The sequence below is a fragment of the Ictalurus furcatus genome, chromosome 28, assembly GCF_023375685.1.
Source record: "Ictalurus furcatus strain D&B chromosome 28, Billie_1.0, whole genome shotgun sequence".
NCBI lineage: Eukaryota > Metazoa > Chordata > Actinopteri > Siluriformes > Ictaluridae > Ictalurus > Ictalurus furcatus.
The window spans coordinates 18,819,161-18,838,126 of NC_071282.1; the positions used below are offsets into that span (position 1 = coordinate 18,819,161).

Consider the following 18,966-nt stretch of genomic DNA (forward strand, 5'->3'; position numbering starts at 1 on the left):
GTGTGTGTGTGTGTGTGTGTGTGTGTGTTTGTGTGTGTAAGTAACACTGGCTCTTCCTGCAGGTTTAAGGGCCTCAAACCGACTGCAGCCCTTCTCTCACGAGGAATTTCCGACGCTGAAAGCAGCAGGAGAACAGGACAAGGTTGGCAAGGAAAAAAGCGCCTTCGATCCGTCGTATGGGCCAGGACCAAGCCTCCGCCCTCAGAGTGAGTCTCAGAACCGCGGCTCGTTTACATCCCGTCAGATACGTAACTTTAACCGCCGCACGCAAACCCAAAGGTCGTTAACCCGACACGCGTGACGACTTACGCTACACGTGCGCAAAGAAACCAGAACCTCGGTGCTCTTTATCGGCTCCGTGTGCCAGTAGAAGTGAAATAGAGGTCCCACATTCAGCGCTGAAGTCCTCCAAAATCAAATACGCCGTTAGGTTGCGCTTTTAAAAATGAAAAAAAAAAAGTTTTTATAAACGAGTCGTATAAATAGCGTTAGCGTTGCTCATCTGTCGAAGTCGCCCTTGCTCATGTGTTTTTGTGTGTGTGTGTGTGTGTTCAGACGTGACGAGTTGGAGGGAGGGTGGAGGGAGGTACCTGCAGCCCCCGTCTCTATCCTCAGCCCTCTCCTCCGATTCAGAGGGCAAAACCAGTGCCTCTCCTGAGGCTACCACTCCTATTCCTCCTCCGTCCTCATCTTCCACTTCCTCTTCCTCTTCCGCTAACGCCGTCACCACCGCCAACGCGACGTCTCCCGACCCGAAGGATCCTTCGCTCCGACCGGCTCCGCCCACACGCCGAACGACGCCGGGTCTGCAGTATCAGCTCCATCACTCCTCGACCACCACCTACCACGACATGCTGCCCGCCTTTGTAAGGGTTCCATACAGGGTTCATTAACCCTCATAAACACAGGAGCTGCATTTCTCTTAAGTTCTTCTGTTTTGAAAGTTAGATTTTAATATAAAGTGCGTTTTCTTTAGTTTTAGTATTGTGACGTGGACTGAGTGTGTAAATAACTAATATATATTTTTAAAAATCAAAATATTATGCCGTAATATAACAGTAGTGAGTGACAAGGTTTTTTTTGGTACAGTTTTAAAAAGAGAAAGGGGAAATAAAGAAAATGATTCAAATTAAGTCAGTGCTCATTTCTTGTTTGTTTTTTTATTCATCTTTTTCCCCTCATGTTTTCAGTCTTGTTGTTATTTATTGCACACATGCATAATTTTCTCTTTTTTCTGCCCCGTTAAAAAAATTTATTCTTTTTCTGTCGTTGACTCTCGTTAATAGTCCACAAAAACGTCGCTCTGCATCTTGCTAACAAGCGTGAATTTATTTCCAAAATTGAATGTGAATTATAATTGTGATAAAAATGAGTGTTACTTTTTCATATATTGCTAAACGTCTTTAAGAAAAATGTAAAAAATATATATATATATTTTTTCCATCTCCATCAGATGTGTCCCAAGGAGATTCGTGATGGACCGAGTTCTTCCGAGCACGGAGCTGCTGCTGCTGCTGCTGCTGTTGTCGCCCCTATGCGCTTTGATGCTCGACCTACGTTTAGACCGACTTACCCTCCTCCTGATCCTGTCAAGTGCGTACCTGCCTACCTTTTTAACAACCTGCGACAACCGAGCGCTCCTTTACTGTCCGTTCCTCTCGTAACGAAAGTTTCACATTGAAGCGTCTGAGAAGTAAACGATGATTAGGATCAGTTTCAGATCTCTGACTCGGATTTAAATTAACGGCGTGTTCTGTTTATAGCGGAGACGTGCGGAGAGAAAACCGGTTCGGCCGAGTCCCACCTCGTCCCTCTCCCCGGCCCGTCCGGCGTCCCGGAGGCCGGCCTTCCCGTCCCGCCATCATCAACCCCGACGATCTGAAAGACCTGGACGACCTGGACAACGATTGCGAGGATGGATGGGCAGGTAAACGCGTCAAACGAGCTGTACTCGGAAATCTTACTTGCTGAATTCCAGCCGGTTCGTTGTGTACGTCACTAATAATCCAGTGACGCGCTGTTGAGGTGTAAACAAACGTGATCATCTTTCCAGGTCTTCACGAGGAGGTGGATTACAGTGAGAAGCTCAAATTCAGTGACGATGAAGAGGATCACTCCCCCAGCGATAAGAGCAAGATCTGGTGCGTCTCTGCATCCTTTTAACATACTTTCCGAATAAACTACTACTGCTTGGACGTGTTGGTAATTTACCGTCTCGCTGTTTTTAGGGGAGAGTGGGAGTCTCGTCGCGAGCGCCAGTCGTCCCTGAGCTCAGACGGTCAGGAAGATGCGTACCATCACCAGCACGATCCTCTGCCTTCCAGAAAAACCAACAGCAGATACAGCTCCACAGACGGTCAGGTAATAAAAGCGAGAATCCTCATCTGTCGCAAAGTGTCGATCTTATCTGAGATCTTATCTATCTATCTATCTATTTATTTATTTATTTATTTATTTCCTAGCCCCAGCAGAAGACCAGCGGTGCGAGCGAGTCTGTGGAGGAACAGGACGAGTCTCAGCGTTCCGCTCCTCCTGCCCCTCCTCGGGGAAAATTCGTCTCGCCGGATGTCTCCGAAGCCGTAGAGAGGGCGCGGCGGAGGCGTGAGGAGGAGGAGAGGCGCGCCCGAGAGGAGAGGCTAGCCGCCTGTGCCGAGAAACTCAAGAAACTGGACGAGAAATTCGGCAAGATCGAGAGACCGGCGGCGCACTCCGGCGACGCGCACGGAGCAGATAACAAGGAGCTTTCACCGTCACCCGGGAGAGAGACAGGCAAACCTCACCAGGAAGCCTGGCAGCATGGGAATAAAGGTCTGAACGATTCACTAATTAACGAGAAACCTTTTAATGTTTTCTGTGTTAAAAGGTGCATCATGTAAGATTACGTCTGTACCGATTAAGTATGTGCAGCGTGTGAATGATTCAAGCCCATGTTCATCATGAAGCTCCGCCCCCAGAACCTTATGCTAAGGCTACAGTTTAATCCTTTTTATTTATTTATTTTTCTTCAAATATATCGTGTTCTCCATATCTTACAGGTTATTTGTACAAGTGAAGAATAAAAAAATAAACAAAATAACGCCTATCGCACCTTTAATGCCAAAACCAGCTTGATTTGTTTTTCTGTGCATTCTGATTATTTATCCCCTCTCTCTCTCTCTCTCTCTCTCTCTCTCTCTCTCTCTCTCTCTCTCTCTCTCGTTCCATGCTGATGCAGATGTGTCCGAGCAGAAAGCCGACGCGCTCCACAGCCAGGACTACCGAGACGATTTCAGCTACAGGAGCGAGGACGACGGTCCGGATCATGCTCAACGCCACCAGAAGGCCGTTCCACCCCGTTTCCAAAAGCAGCAGCAGGTGAGCGGCAGCAGCTGAAGTCCGTCAGGCACGACGAGCTTTAGAGTTTTAATCCTGTAATTCTCCAGGACGCTCGTGTAGTCAGTCATCAGACATTTGTAGGCGCTTTGATGCTTTTTTTCCCCTCCTCATCGAGTGTGGTTTATTTCTGTAGTTCTCAGTAGTATTACGCGGTTTCATTTTCTGCCTGTGTTTTTAGGATCAGGTGTATAAGATGCAGCAGTGGCAGCAGTCTGGTTCTGGTCCTGCTCAGAGGAGTTATTACCCCCCTCACGTGCTCGGGTTTGACCCCCGCTGGATGATGATGCCCCCTTACATGGACCCACGCATGACCCAGGGACGCTCGACTGTTGATTATTACTCTCAGAGTGTCCACTCCTCGGGTACGTTACTCGACAAGGAGCCGACAACGTGGCGTTTCGGCTTAAGTAAAATTTATTTATTTACACACTTTATTTATTTTTATTTTATTTTATTTCCTTTTGCAGGCGTGATGAAGCCGGCCGGGCAGCAGGATCGCCTCACCAGCCCTGGGTCTGCCTCGGATGAGGGTTGCCATCCCGGGACGCATCCGGAAAGGAGAGCGCTCGCTGGTGACACTTACTCGGTTTGGAGCCAAGATGGCTACCCACCTGCGCGCAGTTTCACCCCACCTTACCAGAGACAGCACGAGCGCGCTGAGAGGAGTCAGGCAGACGACAGGTATGTGAGACGGATTACTCCTAGATGTGTTTTGAAATGGTAAGAAGACAGATTTTGAGTTGTGTTTATTTTTTTTTTTATTTTGCAGGAGTGACCGGTCATGCTCTCAGCAGGACTCCTACGAGGAGAGAGGGATGGAACGGGTCGAAAGTCCTTCAGAAGATCTTCCGCATCAGGGCTATCGCCCGAGTCGAGGGTCCGATATTTCTCTTGGCTCGCAGCGAGACGAAGAAGCGCCTCAGCTGCCAGGACACGGCGAGTACTTAAGACCCGAGCACCAGAAGGAGGGTTCCTCTAACCGGCACCAGAGAGACGGTCTGGATTCTCGTGACGAAGCACGTGAGGGCAAGGAGAAGAGTTTCGACTCTGGTTTTTGGAGGAAAGACGACTCCGGGAAGAAAGACAAAGACGGCGCGCGGTGGTCCGATCCGGGGTCTAGCAGCAGCAGTAGCGGCGGGGTTAGCCACCCGTCCGAACCGAGCAGCAGAACCTTTAGGAGGACTGGTCCTATCAAGAAACCGGTGCTCAAGGCCCTGAAAGTGGAGGACAAGGAGAACGAGAAGCCCAAATCTGAACCGGAAGAGAAGCCTGTTCCATACAGACTCGAGAAGGAAGTCCTTACCAACGTCTACGACCTGAAAAAGGACAACCAGCCGGTGATCAGCAGGCACCCGGCTCCTCCTCCTCCCGTCGCCTCTCATGACGAGAAGCAGTCTTCTTGGCCGAAAGTCGAAAAACTGAGCGACCCGAGCGAAGAGTCCAACAAGGAGAACGGCTGGGATGGTGGTAATTCCCAGGTGAAAGAGAACTCCGAAAGCAGAGAGCCTCTGCCGCCTCGCCGCAACAACTGGATCTTTATCGACGAAGAGCAGGCGTTCGCCGGAGCCAGAGGAGTGGGACGAGGCCGCGGGAGAGGCTTCAGAGAGTTCAACTCGCGCGGAGGAGGCCGAGGAGGGCGTGGCGACAATAGAGGAACGTACAACGCCGGGAATATCCAACGGTCAGGCCGAGGTCGAGGGTCGAGGGATTTTGTTAAGGCCGAGGATTTGCAACGAGGCAAACCGCGAAGACGGAACATGAGCGAGACTCTGAGTGAGGCCTCGGAATACGAAGAGCTGCCCAAACGCCGTCGCCAGAAAAACGGAGAGAACGGAGAAGCTGCGTATTCCGCATCCGGAGACACTAAAAGGGCAGATAGGGATTCCTGGAGGTCCAATAAGGTCTACAATAACGACCAGAGCGCCGGTGGAGAAGCGAGGGAAAAACCCAAAACCAGAAGTTTCGGTCGGTCCCTTCCTCCACGCCTGAACGCCGGGTACAGCCGTGGGTTCGGCTCGAAGGATTTTTCCTCTTGGCGTGGAAGAGGGAGCCAGTTCGGAGGCGGAGCCGTGCAGGAGAACGGCTACAACTTTACAAACGAGTCCTTCTCAAGAAAATCCGCGGAAGGCGACTTTGTGAAATACCCTCCGAAGTTCGCCTCGTCTTTCGCGGAGAACGGAGTCGAAGACCGAGACGGCGAGTACCATCTGGACAACGAAAACTCTGACAACCGGCCGCTGAGGAGAAGACGCCCTCCTCGCCAAGACAAACCCCCTCGGTTTCGCCGTCTACGCCAGGAACGAGAAACCGGAGGGCAGTGGAACGGCGACGAGTACGTCAACGGGGATTTCACTAATCCTTGGCCGGGTCGGGCCAAAACCGGAGAAGACCGTTGGCCTGGTCAGTATCCCGGGAGTAGGCAGCAGGAATTCGCTCCTCAGGGGGAGGACTGGGAAACCGGATCGGAAAACAGCGACTTGAACGACTGGAGAGAGAAACGCGGCGAAGCGGCTGCAGAACCGGGCCATGGGGAGCCGGGCTCCGAGAAACGAGAGCTCTCCAAGAGAAGTTTCTCCAGCCAGCGCCCTCTGGTGGAGAGACAGAATCGCAAGAGTGACATTTTGGAAAGCTCAAAGATGCCTTTGTCCGGCGGCGGTCCGGCGAACCGAAACGACGGCTGGCAGAACGGAGTGACGACCAACTGCAGACGGTGAGACGGTCGGTCCGGTACAGAAATTATCCGCGTGGCGTGCTATAAGGAGTAATTTAACCCCGTTTTTAATGTGCGCAGGAGTCCCGAGGACACTTCTCCGTACGGCGTGGAGCAGAGCGAGGATGGCCTTTCCACCAGCAACGCTGAATCTTCAGGAAAGAAGCTGGAGAAAGATCTAAAACCGAGAAGCTTGAAGGGGGGAGACCTGTCCGAGCCGCTTTCACAGTACGACCTGAACAGCTACCCGAGTAAGAACGAAATTAGGGAGGGGCGGGTGGAGAGAAAAATTACACTACTTTTGACCTTTTTATTTTTGTAAATTTTATACACGTTAATAAACGTCTGAACTCTTTGGCAGTCGAAAGCGACTCGGGAGTCTCTATTCCGAGTCCCGACGGATTCCAAGACGCTCTCGCCAAAAAACAGCGGCGTCCACAGGAGGACGAACGCAGGAGGAAGGAGCCGGGAGCGCCGGTGCGTTAGCGTTTAAGTAGATTAGATTTACAGCAGTACTGAACATTGACTTGTCTTTAGTGTGTATAGTTTAACATTACAAACTAATCCTGTCAGGAAAGGACTAGTAGGTTGTTTTGAAATGTACGATGTGGTCACTGGTTGTGTGTGTGTGTGTGCACCGACAGGTAACGGTAAAGAACAGAGCGATTGCTTCAAAAATGCCTCCTCGTTTCGCAAAGAAGCAGGGCGGTATCTCGATGGAACAGCCCGAGGAAACACTCTCGACAAACAACCTCGGCACTGAGATCTGGGAGACCAACAGCACGGGTAACACTATACGCTCTCCAGCTGTGTGTAGGAATAGCTTCAAACCTCAGCATTGTATGAAATTGTATAAAAACTGTTTGTGTTTTTCCCCTCTCACATTGAAGCTCTAACAGTTCAGTCGTCTGGTGGAGACTCGTGGACGAAGCAGGTGTCGTACACCGGGAGCGAACCGAATTCAGAGGTCGTGCTTGAATAACATCAATATTGTTAAATCAATCAATAATAATACGATTACCGTAATTGTGATTACCGTAACTCGTTAAATATATCGTTCAGGATTCGGACGCGGGGCCGGAGCAGAGCAAAGAGCACAAACCCGGGCCGATCGGAAACGAGCGCTCTCTGAAGAACCGCAAGGGTTCCGAGGGCGTGGAGCGTCTGGAGGGCCCCATCACGCCCGTTAACGGAGTGGACATCCACGTGGAGAACGTCCTCCCCGTCCCGCCCATCGAGTTCGGCGTCAGCGCCAAGGACTCGGACTTCAGCCTCCCTCCGGGATCGGCGCCGGTGGCCGTGTCCAACCCCGTCACCAAGCTGCAGGACGCTCTCGCCAGCAACGTGGGTTTCAGGAGATCCGTTAAAGTGTTATTAACGTTTCCGTGGTGCTCCTGTGGTGGGGGTTGAAGGAGTCATGATTATTTACACTCCGAATTGTTTTTTTACATGTGCGTTTTAGGCGGGCCTTGCTCAGGGCATTCCTATGCTGCGTCGAGATCACCTGCAGCCCGGGATCAGCCTCAATCCCATTTCCTTCCCCAGCACCGACCTCACACTCAAGGTACACATCGCACCGTATACCAACAGCTTTAGACAAACTCTTTAGCCAGGCACTAAAGAGTGTTTCCTTTCCTGTGACGTCGCGATAGCGATACAGACGTTAGCAGGAAGTTCGTCGTCTTAATAAGTGGCTAGTGTTTGTGTTTATTTCATCACAAAGAGAAAACTCTGCAGACCAGGGAGGAGTTCGCTGGTTAACGGTTTAGGATCGCGTGTCAGCCTTTAGTCTGACGGCACCGCTCCGTGTTTTTGTTTAGATGGAGTCTGCACGTAAAGCCTGGGAGAACTCGCAGTCCCTCCCCGAGCAGGGTTCTCCGGGCAGCGCCGGGTCCGTCTCGCAGCCTCCCTGCAGCTCGTCCAGCGCCGTCAGTTACAGCTCGTTCGGAGGAGTGTCCATGCCTCCCATGCCCGTGGCATCTGTCGCTCCCTCCGTGTCCATGCAAGGTCAGATTTATTCGTGTGTGTCTTTAGAGGTTAGATCGGAGATAGTGGTGAATTTTTTAATTTATTTTTTCTTTTCTTAAATGTACACTTCATCTTAAATGTTTTGACCTCACCTGTGTAGGTAATCACATCCCCCCTCTGTACCTGGACGGCCACGTGTTTCCAAGCCAGCCTCGTTTGGTGCCGCAGACCATGACTCAGCAGCAAAGCTACCAGCAGGTAAGAAGCTAACGCATTAAATAAAGCAGAAGGATACTTCTCACACACGTCATTGTTTGGAATATGAGGTTTTTGGTTTTTTTTTTTTCTTTCATGTGTGTGTCAGGCTGCAGCTGCTCAGCAGATCCCCATCTCCCTCCACACGTCTCTGCAGGCTCAGGCTCAGTTGGGACTCCGGGGCGGTCTGCCCGTGTCTCAGTCCCAGGAGATGTTCAACTCTATTCCTACTTTCAGGTAAATAAAAAAAAAAAAAGAAATAAAAATTCCCCCAAATCAAGGTGGGCATGGGCGAGTAACATGGCTGCCACGTTACTTATAATATAAAGTGTAGTATTGTAAATGAAGCTGTTGTTAAAGTGAAAGTGTTTGTTTTACCTTCGCAGGTCGCAGGTGTACATGCAGCCCAGCCTGTCCCACCCGAGCGCCATGGTGCTTTCCGGTGCGGCCCCTCTGAAAGGGCCGTACTCGGCGTTCCCCGGCATGCAGCCCTCCGAGATGGTGAAGCCGCAGTCCGGCTCGCACTTCCAGCCTATTAACGGCAGCCAGGCGCTGGTTTATGACAGCACCATCAACCAGGCGGCGGGAATGGGCACGTCTCAGCTCATGGACTCGCAGCTCATTCAGGTATATTGTTTTGTTTTGTTTTGTTTTTTTAAATCTTGTTAAAATCTGGACGCATTATTGCCGTGTCGATCTGACGTCTCTCGCTCGTTGGACACGGGGTTGTGGACGCCATCCCAAGTTGGTGTACAAGTAGGAGTTCTTTGGTTTTTCCTAGTCGGATTTTTTAATTTAATTTCAAAGTATGCAGTATTTTTTTGTTTGTTTAATTAGAGTTTGTTTGTGTGTGTGCGCAGGTGACGATGCCTTTACCCGGTTCTCAGCTGCGTTACGGTTCGGCCCAGCAGCACCTGATCCTCCCGCAGTCCATCCAGCTCCAGCAGGGGCAGAACCTGTCTGTCGGCGCCCCACGCCGCATCATTCCCACCGCGTCCCAGCCTCCCGTCCTCACCGCCAGCCGAGAGGTGACCACGTCACCATTTCTGATCTCTAAACCTTTTTTTGGTGCAATATCATTTTGTAATTCTTTCTTAATTGTAGGTTGTGTTTATTTGATTTAATTCTTTTTTTTTTTTTTTTTTTCCATTTACCCTTTACGTATTCGGGTTTTTTCAGCAGTCTCAGCTGGAGATGAAAGGATTTCAGTTCCCTGATAAAGCCAGCCACTCACCTGGGATACCTGGCGGCTCGTACAGGTGCGTAAGCGCTACACAGGTGAGCTTGCTGATTTTCTTCTTTTTTCTTTTTTTAAAACGTAAAGCCTCTTGAATTTCTTTTTGTTTTCTTTGTTCTTTGTCTCTCGGTTCTTCAGGCCAGGTTCTGCCAGCCCCAGTGGGAAGCCATCTGGTCCCGGTGCCCCCCCGACCGTCGGCCCGCTCCCCGGCCATTATGCTCAACAGGTGTTTACGTTTCCGAAACGTTCCCCAAACATTCCTTTTTATACCTTCTTCTTTTTTTTTTTAACATTCCTAACTATTTTGTTTTATTCTCTCTCTTTCCTTATTTATTTATTTATTTGGCGTTCAGGTGCCCCCTCCACAGGGCAATATGGTGATGCACATGCGCACCTCTACCAGCGGGCCTTTCCCAAACCCCATCCAGAGACCTGTAATGCAGGTAAACAAGGCTGTAATTATGCGCTCTACCCCTTACTCGAGCCCGGGCCACGATCCTCCCCACTCCACCCCCCCTACCAACCCGGAGCCCCCTAACAAGGGTGCGGAGGAGGGCACGAAGGTGAGCCACCCACTGTAAAAAAAAAAATATACATAGGTAATTTCAGTTCATCCACTTCTTTTCTCATATTGGTCTATTTTTGTAGAATTAAAATAATAATGCTTTACATTGATCGTTTTTCAAAAAAAAAAAGTTTAAACATAAGTTTGATATTATGTTTATTATCTATAATGCATTAAAGTGAATAAAGTCAGAGCTGCTGTTAGTGAAATATAAAATGCTGAGTGACGGAGCGGTGTGATTTAATATAACGGCATATCCCCGAGTGTTTTATTCCTCTTGTACCACAGCAATTCAAAACGCATCTCAGGGAAATTCCTCAAGAAATCGCTCGAGAAAACGCCAAGAATACATTTCTGAAAATTCTAGGCCAAAAGGGCGTCTACTGTGAAGATGCTAAGATACTAAGTTATAAGGAGAAAGATGATTTGTTGTTTATAGCTTCTGTAAAACAAGTGAGAACTACAAACGGATTAAAAAGTGAGGCGTGTCGTTCTTTAGTCAAATTTTTTTTTTTTTTTTTTTTTTAAATTGCGAGTTGCAGTGTAGTAAGAGGAATTAAGCAGGAGTTTGGACCCACTTCGTCTCACCGCTCCGTCACGAAGAGTTGAATGATTGTGTTATAATAATGTGTTGTTTAAGTCGTGTTTAAAGCACTGATGCTCTCTTTCGGTTGTTCCTGTGCAGGTGAAGGTCCTTCGTGAGGCTCGGCAGGTTGTGTCCGATCTGAAGGCGCCCTCTTCCTCATCCGTGATTCCCGGGAAACTGCAGGAGGCCACTGCAGCCGGACCGGGGAAACCGAACCGCACCGGAGCCATTAAACCTCATAGCGTTAAAGTGGAGGAGAGCAAGGCCTGATCTCACAGAGCTCACACACACCCACCCCATCATACTGAGGATCTGAGCTCGAACCAAGGACTCATTCTCTGTGTCTCTCTCTCTCTCTCTCACACACACACACTCTGTCTCTCTCTCTCTCACACACACACACTCTCTCTCACATTCTCTCTTTCTCTCTCACACGCTCTCTCTCACTCTCTAATATTAGTTTGGTTCTCATTCGTCCTTCATCTTTCACTGGACCACAGACTGAACCACAGGAGCACCAGAACAGGACATTTCTTGGTAAAGCACCGTATAGAGAGATATATATAAATATATCTATATATAAAAATGTATACTATATTATATATATATATATATATAAATATACACAGATGTGATCGCTTGGGACTCTTCTAAGCAGACTCTCTTCAAGATCCTCGTTATTTATTTTCCATTTCAAGAAGAACGACGATGATTTAAAAAAGAAAGGAAAAAAGCCTCACCATGAGTTCTTTTCGTCACCCCGCCCCCTTCGCCAAAATCGCCCCGCCCCCGAGGTCGGGCTGTAGTTTACGATCAGCGTGACGCGATGAAACATGTCTTGTTTAAGAACTACAGTGTCTCATTTTTACTGGAAACCATGGAATTTTAACCCTTTCTCTGTTTGGTTTTTTTTTTTTCTTTTCTTTTTTTTTTTTAAATAAATATATTTAAAAAATCATAATCAAGCGCCTATTTGCTCTGTTATGAAAGGGCACCTTTTACTCAAATAAAACACACAAGGTCCCGAACCCGGTCATTTGAGGATTTTTGTTCTAGATATAACTCCTGAAAGAAGTTTATTTTTTAACCCAGTGTGGGGTTTTTTTTCTTCCCCTTATGTGCAGATGTAATCTACTCCCTCCCCCAAATCCCTCCCCCATCCCCCTCCGTTTCAAGCGCCGTGTCAGCGTTTAAAGGAATATACACGCGTGTGTGAGAACTTCGTGATGTCATTTTTGAGCTGTTTGAAACACTAAGGTTGGTTCTGTGTGTGTAAACGTAGGGCACTTCAGTGTTAAATGGTGATTGTTTATTTTTTTTATTTTTGTTTGGTTTTTGTTTTTCAATCTAATATTTGATCTGATCTGTTGCTGTGTAGTTATTAGGGATGGGTGATGTCATGGAAAAAAAAGTATCATGACATTTTTTGAACAAGTATCGTAATATTTTCTTGTAAGGAGGGTGGCTATGAATAAAAATAAATAAATACATTTTTAAAGACTTGGTGTGAAAGATTAGTGGTTAGCGCCCTCTGCTGCCTTCCTGGTGAATCAGCACCGCTTTAAGTATCAGTTTAGTCACTTTTTAAGGTGAAAAGGGGCGGAGCTGTTTTAGTTTCAGGGCCAGATAAATACATTTCAAAGCCTGAAATTTTAAAAACGCGCCTGGTCTGTGGTAACGATCTTTTTTTTTTTTTCCGGGGGAGGGGGATTTTCAAGGTATTCTGAAGTGAAGTGGTTGTTAAAGGGTTTTTTTTTTGTTTTTTTTTTAAAACACGCACACAAACTTGTGAAGAGAAGATGTATTGTGATAACGATATCATGGTCATGTATCACCCAGCCCTAATAGACATGAGATAAAGATGAAAGGTGTCTTTGTTTTAGCGCCTTCTGCAGAGGATCTAATGGATTTCACGAGTTATCAGTAAATGTTTTTAGTTTTTGTTTTTTTTTTCTTCGTCACGTGTTTTGGTGAAAATCTTCTTCAGGGGGAAACATACACACGGTCTTCACTTCTTCACGAGGATATCACCTGAGCATCTCATCCCACGACCACATGGAAAATTTAAAAAGGTGCTTTCGGCTGTCAAAATGGAAAAAACTAACAAAACAAAAAAAAACTAAAGAACTTTGTGCTGGTGTAAATAAAGAGACGCCTCGTGCCTGCTGTGGAACGTGTGAGGAACGCTTAAAAGACTTTTCCTATTCCTCAAACAGGACGTTTTTGGGGTTTTTTTTTCCTCCTCCACCTCCTGTGTGAGAAGTGAATTTGATCGCCGTACATCGGACCCGCGTCGTTAACTGTACAGGCTCACGTCTTTCCTTTGTAACCTCCAGAGTTTCTTTTCTCCTTTTACATATTTAAGTTCTGTTGTACGGGCCGCTCCTCCTCCGGTTCAGAGGCCTCTTTATCCTTAAATGTTGTTTATCCTCTGCTTTCAGAGATGTGACTTATCATTGCTCTTTTTTTTTTTCTTTCTTCTCTTGTATAATGATCTCATTGAGAAGAGGAAAAAAATTAAATAAAGCAAAATGCTTTTTGAAAGACTTTGTTCCCATGAAGCTTTTCCTGTGTGTGTGGGTGTGTGTGTGTGTGTGTGTGGCTTTATAAAGTTGTGTAATGATTGTGTGAAAGATACTGAAGAGGATTATAAATGAACGTTAAGTCGGTAATCCTCCGAGGACTGAATAAATAAATAAATTGTAATATCCTGTACGTCCATCTTTTAACTCTCTAATCATTTTTAATCAATATTATATTTGATAATTTTATGCAAATCTTTGGGTATCGTCTGAGCAGCTTTTGGATCTTCTGGGGTTTTTTAAATTTTTTTATTTTTCAAATCAGGTTTATAAACTGACCAACCTGGGAATAAAAACATATTTTAAAATTATTTATGGTTGGTGTTATTTTGCAAAATCAACATGCAGCATCAGAAAACATCTCGAGTGTTTTTATTTTTTATTTATTTATTTATTTATTTATTACCCCTTTATTTCTTTCATTTTTATCCAGCTTTTAAAAAGTGGGCTTTATTTCTTTTAAGTTATGTATTAATTTGTTTATCTTTAACCACTCTTAATATTTTAAAGCATTCTGGCTTTATTAATTAGTTTAGAATAGTTAGAATTATTTAATTATCTGTTAATATATTTATATTTTTTAAATTTGGCCTTATCCATCCATTTACTTCAAATATATTTGTTTGTTTGATTCTTTATTTATTAATCTGTTATTAATGTTTTTGTTGTTTTTTTTAAATTGGGTATTATCCATTTCGTCTACTTATTTATTAGTAGTGTTTTTTCTTGGGCTTTATTTATTAATTAATTTAATTCACATTCATTTGTTAGGTTTTTTTTAACTATTCATTTTTTTTTATGATTAAAGTTCTCAACCATCCAGGCATTATCAAATTAATTTACATTTTTTGTTTGATTAATTCTTTATTAACCACTTATTAATGTTTTTTTGTTGTTGTTTATTTTAATATTTTTTGGGTTTTGTCATTTATCCATTTAATTCACTTTGTTTATTTTTGTTGGTTTTTTAAAGCCTTAAAACTCTTGGACTGATCCATTTAATCTCATTTCTTGATGGTATTATTATTATTATTATTATTATTATTATTATTAATGGACCGAACTCTAAATGAAACTGACGAGTTGGGGCTCAATCACACACAACTTCCTATCAGATATAAAGTGTGCTATACACCAATCAGCCATAACATTAAAACCACTGACACGTCAGTAAGTGAACGTCAGTTCTTGAAGTTGACGTGTTGGAAGCAGGAAAAATGGGCAAGTGTAAGGATCTGAGAGACTTTAACAAGGGCCAGATTGTGATGTCTAGACGTCTGGGTCAGAACATCTCCAAAACAGCAGGTGTTGTGGGGTGTTCCCGGTGTGCAGTGGTTAGAACCTACTAAAAGTGGTCCGAGGAAGGAGAACCGGAGAACCGGTGAAGGGTCACGGACGCCCAAGTCTCAGTGATGCGTCCGGTCCGATCCCACAGAAGATCTACTGCAGCACAAACTGCTGAAAAAGTTGATGCTGGTTCTGATAGAAAGGAGTCGGAACACACGGAGCGTCACAGCTTGCTGCGTATGGAGATGTGTAGCTGCAGAGCGGTCAGAGCGCCCATGCTGACCTCCTGTACTCCACCCAAATCTCCTACAATGGGCATCAGAACTGGACCATGGAGCGATGGGAGAAGGTGTCCTGGTCTGATGAATCGGGTTTTCTTTTACATCACGTGGACGGTCAGATACCACAGCACACCTTCAGAGGTCATGTGGAGTCCATGCCTCGACGGGTCAGAGCTGTTTGGTGGAACAAGGAGAGGGGAACCTACACAATATTAAGCAGGTGGTTTTAATGTTATGGCTGATTTGGTGTACAGTGTAGAGCAGGAAACGCTTCGTTCCTATGCGTAGTGTACTAATCTGGGGATTTATTCAGCTCGTGCTGCAGAGCTGCTCTCTGATTGGACCGCTGCGTGTGACATATTTTATAAGGCGCGGCGATTCAACAGTGTTGCCAGACCGCTATAAATAACAACATTAAATCTTTTGTTCAGTATAAACTAAATATTGTATGTATATGATGTAGGAAGTTTTACTGCACGGGTATTTGGTGCATTTACAGATCGTTAGACTACAGAGTCAAATTTTATTTAGACTTATACTCGGGTTTTGGTAGTGTATTCACTGTCAGGGAATAGTATTCATCTGGCAACCCGGTCCCTGCATTCCGAAACACCCCCCCCCCCCAGTGTCGTTCAACAAACCTGAGAGAAAAACTTTCTGCGGTTTCTTCACTACTGTTCAGTGAGTTATTTAACACGTTATATTGACATTTTACATCTAAATGTTGCAAAGATAGAAAATATAACACTAGATTTGGCGGATTATTATGAAAAAGAGACGCCAGTAGAGTGAAACGAATGATTCTTTCATTGTTGTTCATTTACCTGTGTGAATCAGGAATCGAGATGCTTAGTGATTGCTTGTGTTTTAGTTCATGTTATAGCACCAATATTTACTCTTTTAAAAAAAACAAAACAAAACAAACTCCATTTGCATTTCAAATAGGAATATTATTAAAAAGTTAAAGGATTTGTTAATGGACTGGTAAGAAAAACAGAACGGCTCAAATGCGAGTCGGTTCAAAGAGTCGACTCCTCTCCTTAGTGAACGACACATCACTTATATGTATGTATGTATGTGTGTGTGTGTGTGTGTGTGTGTGTGTGTGTGTGTGTTAGGCGTCTCAGGAGTCTCCAGCAGGATGGTGGGCAAACATGTGAGGAGAATGGATGAAGGTCTGATGATGATGCAGGAGCTGGAGGATCGCCTGAAGGAGCAGATCGACAAACTGGAACACGTCCGCCTGGCTGCAGCAGAGCTGAAAGAAAACCTGTCTGGGGTGAGAGGCTTTAAAAAGAATCCAGTGAGTCAGATCATTTGACTCGAGTCAGATCATTTGACTCAGCTCACCAATAAGAGTCGACTCTTTCGGCTCCTGAGCGACTCACTGCCATTTTGTTGTGACCCCACGTTCACACAAGAAAGCGACGGGTAAGCGTTTGTTTGTTTCGACACAGTTAAGCCACAAATCCAAGCGATTGTCCCGAACGATTCTTCAGACCAATCCTACACGGTGCATATGGTCCGGCGTTTCTTCGCTTCACTTTAGTTCATGTTTACTGTTTTAACTGGAAAAACGGAATACAAATGTTTATATAAGTGTCGTGTCGTCTTCTCCTGTCGTACACGACATCTTATTAAATGTATTTAGAACTGCTACGAAGAAAAATAAAGCTTGGAACGAAGTAGCAGAGCTCGTTGGTGCCTCTTGCTTTGCTAATCTCACCTGGCCACGCCCACATAGGACAAACTCCATATATAAAACAGTGGAACTGTTTGAAAACTTGTTGCTCATTCGTGTGAATTAAAGAAATTTGTTTTTATATTGTCGTGTTTGGTTTAGAACGGTGGAGATCTGCGTCAGTCCATCGCTGAACACGTGGACTGGCTGAATCAGCTAACGGAGCGCGTGGAAACACTCCAGATGAACACGTCCGTCTTCGTCCAGGTCTGAAAACCTCTTAAATATTTTTACTACGTTAATATAAAGTTTGAGGAGTCACGTTGTGTTGGGCTTTTCGCAGACGAACTCCAGGCCTCGAGTCTTCAGAGGGAAACAGCAGAGCTTCCGAAATCCCACCCACTTAGGGCGTGGCCACCTGGTCGACGACGCCCAGTCGGAATTCGGCTGGTCTCCGATACGTACGAGGCGAAACAGCGACGCTGCGTCCGAGATGTCGTGCGCCTGGTGAGCGTGAAAAACCCGCTGTTCCGTTTCTCATGACGTGTCGTCACTTCTTATATTTATACACCCGCTCTATACGTCTGGGGTTTTTTCTTTAAAGTGAACAAATGTACTACTGTGTTGTTGTTTTTTTTGTATATGTTTTGTAATATGCAAATAAAGAAACACTTTCCTGTCATTAATAATTCTACTTCGAGTCATTTCAAGACAGAATACACGAGCTTCGTGAGTTCATATTAAACTTTAAACTCAGATTTAAATTTCTATTTCATTGCGTCTGAGATATTAGAGGAATTGCGGGGAAATATAAAAATCACTCGTAAAGGAATTAAGGTAATTAATATTAGGGATTAATATTAATGTCAGGAAAATTTTTTTCTTATTTATTGTTTAGACTTTCACTCAAGTGACATTATTCTGTTTTTTTCCCACCACTTCTATAAAAATAGAAACTCAGACTGACAGTGTGCCATGTGCTATGGTTTATGTCCTTGTCCGTAAAGACAAAGTTTCCTTTTACCAATGAAATGCATCGTTCCACTGTCAGGGAAATAATCTACAAATGGTGCAGATTTCAAACGACTGCCAATTAATCCAGCACCGACCGTCCCAGAAAATTCAGCCCAAGAGCAGACCGTCTGATGCAAAAAGAATTCTCCAAGAACCCCAAAATTTAATCACAGGATCTGCTAGTAAGTCTTGCATCTGTTGGTGTCAAAGTGCATGTGTTTACAATCAGAAAGAGGTTGCACAGATTTGACCTGCATGGGAGGCGTACCAGGAAAAAAGCCTTTGCAAGACTACAATTTGGCAGTGAGCATACAGGGAAAGACCAGGCCTTTTGTAATAATGTGCTCTGGACGGACGAATCAAAGATAGAATTGTTTGGACACAGAAACAGCAGACATGTCCGGTGCAGACCAAAGACAGCTTTTCAGGAGAAGCACCTCATACCAACTGTGAAGCACGGTGGTGGAAATGTTATGGTTTGGGGTTGCTTCACTGCCTCAGGGGCTGGACAGCTTGTGTTCATTGATTCAGCTATGAATCCTGCATCATATCAAAGAGCGCTTGAAGATAATGTGAGGCCGTCTGTCTGAAAGTTGAAGTTGAACCGAAAGTGGACCTTTCAACAGGATAATGATCCTAAACACACTCGCAAATCCACCAAGGAACGGCTCAAAAAGAAGAAATGGAGGGTTATGGAATGGAATGTACTTACTTTTTCCACAGAAGAATATCACATCTATTGATATTTCTGTTGAATAAATGATTGAAAAAGCTCATTTTTCCTAACTTCATTAATAGGCGCTATTTCAAAATGGATCAAATATTTGCTCGTCCAAATATGTCAAAAAAGCCAACAACTCCCATCTTCACGTGACTGTATATTGGTATGCTATAAGTGTTTGTGTGTTTAAAGGATTTACATTTATGGCATTTTGGCAGACGCCCTTATCCAGAGCGACTTACATTTATCTTATTTATACAACTGAGCAGTTGAGGGTTAAGGGCCTCGCTCAAGGGCCCAACAGTGCAGTGCTGGTATTTGAACTTATGATCAGTAGTCCAAGGTCTTATCCACTGAGCTACCACTGTCAGATGTGATTATACCTGATTTAATCAGATGTAATCACATTTTGAGTAAATCGCAAAGCTCCTCTGGACGGCTCAGGGTCACGTTGGACAGAGTGACACGCCAAAGTCAAAGGAACTATCTTGATTTAATGTTCTCACAGAGCAAACCGGCTCGTTCAGGATTACGCACTGCTGTGTGTACAAAACACACCCGTGACCTGTCGCTCCAATCTGACCTTCTAGGAGGTAAGGAAGTCTAGGGATTTTTAAGACCGTGATTTTACCTGTGTTTTGTGTTAGAGGGAGCTGAAGCTCAGGTCTGACATCTGCAGTGACCTCAGCAGGCCTTGAGCCTGA

At 45.3% G+C, this 18,966-nt stretch overlaps 1 protein-coding gene across 5 annotated transcripts in view; it reads left to right on the forward strand.

Moving 5' to 3' along the window:
* prrc2b (proline-rich coiled-coil 2B) overlaps nt 1-11,628 on the forward strand; it is a 19,007-nt gene extending 7,379 nt beyond the window's left edge. The window contains exons 6-31 of one of the 5 annotated variants that reach the window (XM_053618581.1): nt 42-206; nt 556-866; nt 1,454-1,593; nt 1,764-1,927; nt 2,054-2,141; nt 2,229-2,361; nt 2,463-2,808; nt 3,215-3,354; nt 3,554-3,737; nt 3,843-4,056; nt 4,145-6,085; nt 6,167-6,336; nt 6,447-6,562; nt 6,730-6,871; nt 6,976-7,052; nt 7,148-7,429; nt 7,548-7,649; nt 7,906-8,092; nt 8,214-8,311; nt 8,418-8,545; nt 8,695-8,935; nt 9,169-9,336; nt 9,488-9,567; nt 9,684-9,771; nt 9,899-10,108; nt 10,796-11,628. In XM_053618581.1, the coding sequence (XP_053474556.1) occupies nt 42-206; nt 556-866; nt 1,454-1,593; nt 1,764-1,927; nt 2,054-2,141; nt 2,229-2,361; nt 2,463-2,808; nt 3,215-3,354; nt 3,554-3,737; nt 3,843-4,056; nt 4,145-6,085; nt 6,167-6,336; nt 6,447-6,562; nt 6,730-6,871; nt 6,976-7,052; nt 7,148-7,429; nt 7,548-7,649; nt 7,906-8,092; nt 8,214-8,311; nt 8,418-8,545; nt 8,695-8,935; nt 9,169-9,336; nt 9,488-9,567; nt 9,684-9,771; nt 9,899-10,108; nt 10,796-10,966 (6,086 nt within the window). In that variant the 3' untranslated portion in view covers nt 10,967-11,628. Of the gene's footprint in view, nt 1-41; nt 207-555; nt 867-1,453; nt 1,594-1,763; nt 1,928-2,053; nt 2,142-2,228; nt 2,362-2,462; nt 2,809-3,214; nt 3,355-3,553; nt 3,738-3,842; nt 4,057-4,144; nt 6,086-6,166; nt 6,337-6,446; nt 6,563-6,729; nt 6,872-6,975; nt 7,053-7,147; nt 7,430-7,547; nt 7,650-7,905; nt 8,093-8,213; nt 8,312-8,417; nt 8,546-8,694; nt 8,936-9,168; nt 9,337-9,487; nt 9,587-9,683; nt 9,772-9,898; nt 10,138-10,795 lie in introns of those variants that run through there. The other 4 variants (XM_053618582.1, XM_053618583.1, XM_053618584.1 and 1 more) reach the window with 4 other exon arrangements.
* The last annotated feature ends 7,338 nt before the right edge of the window (nt 11,629-18,966 follow it).